This window comes from Mytilus californianus, unplaced genomic scaffold (assembly GCF_021869535.1).
Source record: "Mytilus californianus isolate M0D057914Y unplaced genomic scaffold, xbMytCali1.0.p SCAF_8, whole genome shotgun sequence".
NCBI classification, from domain to species: domain Eukaryota; kingdom Metazoa; phylum Mollusca; class Bivalvia; order Mytilida; family Mytilidae; genus Mytilus; species Mytilus californianus.
In genome coordinates this window covers 85,924,085-85,930,261 of record NW_026262734.1, presented here as the reverse complement: position 1 = coordinate 85,930,261, position 6,177 = coordinate 85,924,085, and the positions used below count along the sequence as shown (strand labels likewise).

At 30.6% G+C, this 6,177-nt stretch overlaps 1 protein-coding gene across 1 annotated transcript in view; it reads left to right on the top strand.

The window, feature by feature from the left end:
* The first annotated feature begins 2,886 nt into the window (after positions 1 to 2,886).
* LOC127712878 (ankyrin-1-like) overlaps positions 2,887 to 6,177 on the top strand; it is a 159,018-nt gene continuing 155,727 nt past the window's right edge. The window contains exons 1-2 of the mRNA XM_052219481.1: positions 2,887 to 2,925; positions 3,879 to 3,980. Coding sequence (XP_052075441.1) covers positions 2,887 to 2,925; positions 3,879 to 3,980 — 141 coding nt within the window. The remainder of the gene's footprint in view (positions 2,926 to 3,878; positions 3,981 to 6,177) is intronic.

Below are 6,177 nucleotides of genomic sequence, written 5' to 3'. Positions count from 1 at the left end.
ACTGTCCAAATTGGTCCTTTTTCACAGTCCCATAGCCGGCCGGATTATACAGGTTTTACTGTTATAAAATGATAAAAATAGAACACGAAAATATTGAATGCGTATGATGAAAAATGGTCTAGACGTACACAAATTATAAGGATCATTTTATCTATCCGGGAATAAAGGGTTAAAATGAAAAACAAATAAACTTTAAAGAGAAAAACATCAGGATATATAGAAAACTACAAAGAATAATTATAGTAAGTTAAAATAAAAAGAATCGATGTTGGTCAACTGGGGCGAAACATAAAAAATCACCAAATGCATGTTAAACAGTAAAAACTGCACATCTCTTATTTCTTTAGAGATACACAACACTTTTGTTGGTGATGATTATTAATTTGTATTTTGACACCAGTGTGCGAAAAATCATAGATACATATTCCTTTTTTTTTTGTAAAGAAACATTTGTCTTTGTGGTGAACAACACTGATTATTGTGGATTCATTTATTTTTCTCGGGTATCAATTTTCGTAAATTGAGGAAAGCTTGCATTTTCGTGAATATTTATTTTCGTGGTTTTGCCTATTTCTACAGACAAAACCTATAGAAAATGCATTATTCGCTAAACATTTAAATTCGTGGTTCAACTGTACCTACGAAACCCACGAAAATTGGTATCCAGCGAATAATAATGAATCCACAGTAATACAACAATTACACTTAAATCAAAATCATAATATCAATGTACTTCTTGGATCGATAACATATTTGTTGTGTTAAGTGGATTGATATGTCATCAGACAATTGGTATCCCAATGGGAACCAATGAGAATTTCCGATTGTGACATTTCACTGAATATGGATTTTCATGGCGGGTGGCGTTTGTATAACAAGAAATGCTTACTCTACCCGACCCACCCGATCTAGCGCTATTTATATTTGATAAGATTCCCTCATTTTCTTGTTTTGTCTTGATACGAATGTTCTTAATGAATGTATGATATATAACATCATTAACTGTTGTTTGCTTCCAACTTGAATTTATAATTATCACACACGGAAGCCTCATGAAGAATGCGATTTTCTTACAAATGTTAAATGCGAAATTTGCAATTTCTACGTATTACCGAGAAAACAAAACAGTCAATAGATAACTGTCGACCGATAGATGAAAATTGTAAACAAATTGGATTCCGTCTACATTTACTTAACTTGTAAAAGATTTGAAATTAAAACCGATACTTGCAAGCTTTTATTGGGAAAATAATAAACTAAGTTATTAAAATTTTCTTGGATAATTATTGTCGATGTATTACATATGATAGACTATCTACTGAAAAGAGAAAAACAGATGCATAATTAGAATAATTTGATGAAGGTGAAAAACATTAAACCTCTGATATATTCATTGATGTCAATAATGTGTGTTGTCAACTATTGATCGACGTTATAGTAGAAGTGAGTAAAGGTCACGTTAAAACGTTATCTTAAAGCATAAATCTGGTTAATTGTATGCCCTTTTGAAAGTTGGTCTCTTTTCTTTTCTATTCATGTTGACATAATATAAAACTAAAAAAGTGTGACTAAAGTTAACACGTGGATACTGATTTCCAGCACATGTTTCTAAATATTTGCTAAAGCTAATTATTTAAAAAAAAAATTTGTTTATGGCATGCCAGTTTGTCCTATGTAATACTACCTATACGTAAAATATGTAATACAATAGATACGGTTTTTAGAAGCACGTGTTCAAACAGTTTTCACGAAAAAAAATCCTTTTCTGTGGTTCCTTCTTAATCAAACCGCAAATTTCAAGATTTTAATCACAGAAATTCATTAGTCAAGGGAATGTTCAGCTACAGAAACATACTTTAATGACTTGGACGTTCATATGATAGGTCATTCATTGTTACAGTTTATTTGCTGAATATACATTCTATAAAACCTGATTTAAGGTGTTGAAATTTATTTTTTTTTATCTTTCCTTTGTACCCCCCCCCCCCCCCTCATATATTTCCCCAGGTATGCTATATTCTTCCAATTAAACCTCTTTTTAAAAATACTTTTAACAAGGTACATGTGCAAAAGATAATGTATGACGTGAAAAGCCTACGTCATCAACGTTAAACAAAAATTGATACTTTGGTTAGGGGGGAAATTTGTAATTTCTATTCTTCGGTAGGGCTTTGGCTTTATCAATACTGGTGGTCATATGTGTGGTGTTCCCATGGGAGAAGATATAGAAGGCTTAACTATTTTTTCTATTTTTTTTAGGATGACATTTGAACTTTTTGTACATCCAATGTCGTTACAAGCGAAGGTTCCTTTTCAATAAAATAATGATGATCTCTAACCACTTGATTTATCAATATGAAATAATTGAAGAAGTGACTTGATATCTTTTTATATTCAGATATTTGTTTAGAATTATAAAATTAAAATACACATGAGAGTTTCTGGTAACTTTTTAAGATACATTTGCTATATCTGAACACAACTCGTCCTTTTTTTATTTTCAGACTTCAAAGGGGAACGATAAGATTATATAAATTGCATTAAGTTTTTTAGATACATTTTATATTGTCAGTCACTGCAATGCTAAGATACCTTTAAATGGGCACCATTAAATTATCCCAGATAGTAATTTCAACGAGGCTTTAGTACTGATTGCAGTTGTGAAAGTACTCGATCCAGTTTTTATTTATTTACTGTTTCCCTCTTGAAGCCAAATCTATATACTGAAGTATTAAACATGCATAATATAAGTGATAAAGCCTGAAATGCCAGTCTTCAGGTGTATAATACAAACTCTGACAAAATAGTGGGTAAAAGGTTATCTCAGGAAAAGAAACTTAAACGACAATATTCTGCGGATGTTCTAATCTCGTAAATCGATTAGATATGCCTTGTTTAAAGGGATACACACGACTTGTGGGAAACGTATGTTAAAAATACATTGCTATCTTATAACATAAATCATGTCATTAACTTTCAGACCCTAAAATAAGATAATAGAAGCAAATGCTATGAATATCTATGTTTCAGAAACATAAATGTTAACTTAACAAGCATTCGTTACTGCAATTACTAGATAATCATATCAAATACTATAATTCACTTTTGTTCATCTCTTTGTCCGATGGACCACATTTAACGTTGAGGCAAATGTGAAGTTCGTTTTAAAACAAAGGTTTACTAGAAAATGACGTTCCTATATCAAAATCAATAATATAAAGCAGTAAAGTATCAAAAAAATTGAAATAACAATTCAGGAACTTTCTAAGTACAAAGGCTTTTTCTGTGTTTACCGTCATCAAACACGCTACACGCTCAAAACCCTAAATTTAAAAGACAGGAAGGGATGAATACCTGAATACGTGAAGAGTTATATTGTTAAATGAGAACTAATACAGATGTACGTTACATGGACTAACATTATTTCGGACGATCTTTCTGTGCAAACAAATAATATATGTTAATACTCAATTTTCCTTGGAGTTTTTTTATTTTACTTTTTAATAAGTGTAAAATCGTCATGATGAGTATAAATAAAGATAATTAACTCACTGTGTATAGACATCACCGGTCAGTTGTAAAGCGACAGGTTTAGTATTCAATTTCCTTATTTTTTAGAGAAAAAAAAACAAACCAAGATACATGTTGATAGGGACAACGTAAACATTAATGACATGACATGGTTACGTACCTAAGCAGTTAACATAGTGCCATAGGCAGATTAAGAGGCATTTGTGATTGATAAATATGTCTCTAAATTCCTACCTAATATTGCTGACTAGCGATATTTTTTGTAATAGTCCAATTCTTTTTATAAAGTCGTTCATTTCATATACTTTTATATAATTACAATGAAAGTTTCAACCTTTCTATTTCAGGACGGTGACACTCCCTTACACTTTGCTGCTCGATACGGATCATATGATATAGTCCAACTGCTACTAAAAAGAACAGATGTAGATCCAAATAAAGAAAATAAGGTAAAGAATATAGTTCTAACCAGGATTGTTAACCTAGATACATCGGACTACACAACTGTCCAAATCAATGTAAACACAATGTTGCTAAAATGTGTACATATCTTTGCAATATACTTAAATATTCGTTTTTTTATCTTATTGACACTCATATTGGAAAAGTGGATTTATTAACTTTTTATACATTGTGATTTGTATGGAGAGTTGTCTTTTTGGCACTCATAATACATCTTCTTATTTATATTGAAAAGAACTATAGAAAGTTAATAAGTTAAACATCCGTTTCTTTGTTTTTTGTTTATTTCGTTTGTTATTTACCTAAATGAAGGTATAATATTTTCTCATTCGCGAAACCAATTTGTGACTAGCATGTTTCTACTGCTATGTTAGATACCAAAAATATATTTGTAAAAATAAAGTGTATTCAGTTGTAAGTCATATACATATAACATTATCGCTAAACTCGAAATTTTACTGTGGTTAAAGTGATTTTAAAAGTCTATTTTGTTTGTACTTTCCTACTTAGATTTTCAGAGTAATTATAATAGGTTTTAAAACATGAACCTTTACATGAAACTACATGTATATGTCCACTGTTTTGCCCTATGAACAGACATATTTATAAAAAATGACATATTAGTCTCTAAAGGTATTCGAGGTCTTGTTGAAAGTATCTTCTATTTTTTGTTATATCTCATTGGTTTATAATTGGCGTTTACCCACTACATAACAGTCTGTGTTTTTTTTCATAAATCTGTCCACTGTAAATTGAAAAACTATGTCATTAAAAAAACACCACTAAATCAATTTCAGCAATGCATGTAAATACATTCTAACAGGTCCTATTATTATTATCGCTAATTTCTCAAATGTTCCTTTTATTTTTACGTGGTAATTTTTCATATCACGCTATTCGAGTGAAATTAGATTTTCGCGGTCGAGTGAAAAGATAATGTATGACGTGATAAGCCTACGTCATTAACGTTAAACAGAAATTGATACTTTTGTTAGGGGGTAATTTGTAATTTCTATTCTTCAGTAGGGCTTTGGCTTTATCAATACTGGTGGTCATATGTGTGGTGTTCCATGAGAGAAGATCTAGTAGACTTTACTATTTTTTCTATTCGTTTTAGGATCAATGACAATTAAACTTTTTGTACATCAAATGTCGTTAGAAGCGAAGGTTTCTTTTCAATAAAATAATGATGGTCTCTAACCACTTGATTTATCAATATGAAATAATTGAAGAAGTGACTTGATATCTTTTTATATTCAGATATTTGTTTAGAATTATAAAATTAAAATACACAGGACCGTTTCTGGTTACTTGTTGAGATACATTTTCTATATCTAAACACAACTCGTCCTTTTTTTAATTTTCAGACTTCAAATAGGAACGATAAGATTAAATTGCATTCAGTTTTTTAGATAAATTTTCTATTGTCAGTCACTGCAATGCTAAGATACCTTTTGATGGGCACCATTAAATTATCCCAGATAGTCATTTTACCGAGGCTTTAGTACTGATTGCAGTTGTGAAAGTACTCGATCCAGTTTTTATTTATTGACTGTTTCCCTCCTGAAGCCAAATTTATATACTGTAGTATTAAACATGCATAATATAAGTGATAAAGCCTGAAATGCCAGACTTCAGGTGTACAATACAAACTCTGACAAAATAGTGGGTGAAAATTTATCTCAGGGAAAGAAACTTAAACGACAATATTCTGCGGATGTTCTCATCTCGTAAATCGATTAGATATGCCTTGTTTAAATGGATGCACACGACTTGTGGGGAACGTATGTTTGAAATACATCGCTATCTTATAAGATAAATCATGTCATTAACTTTCAGAACATAAAATAAGATAATAGAAGCAAATACTATGAATATCTCTGTTTCAGAAACATAAGTGGGTAACTTAACGAGCATTCGTTACTGCAATTATTAAATAATCATATCAAATACTATAATTCACTTTTGTTCATCTCTTTGTCTGATGGACCACAATTAACGTTTAGGCAAATGTGAAGTTCGTTTTAAACAAAGGTTTACTAGCAAATGACGTTCCTATATAAATATCAATAATATTAAGCAGTAAAGTATCCAAAAAATTGAAATAACAATTTAGGAACTTTCTAAGTACAAAGCCTTTTTCTGGGTTTACCGTCCTCATACACGCTACACGCTCAAAACCCA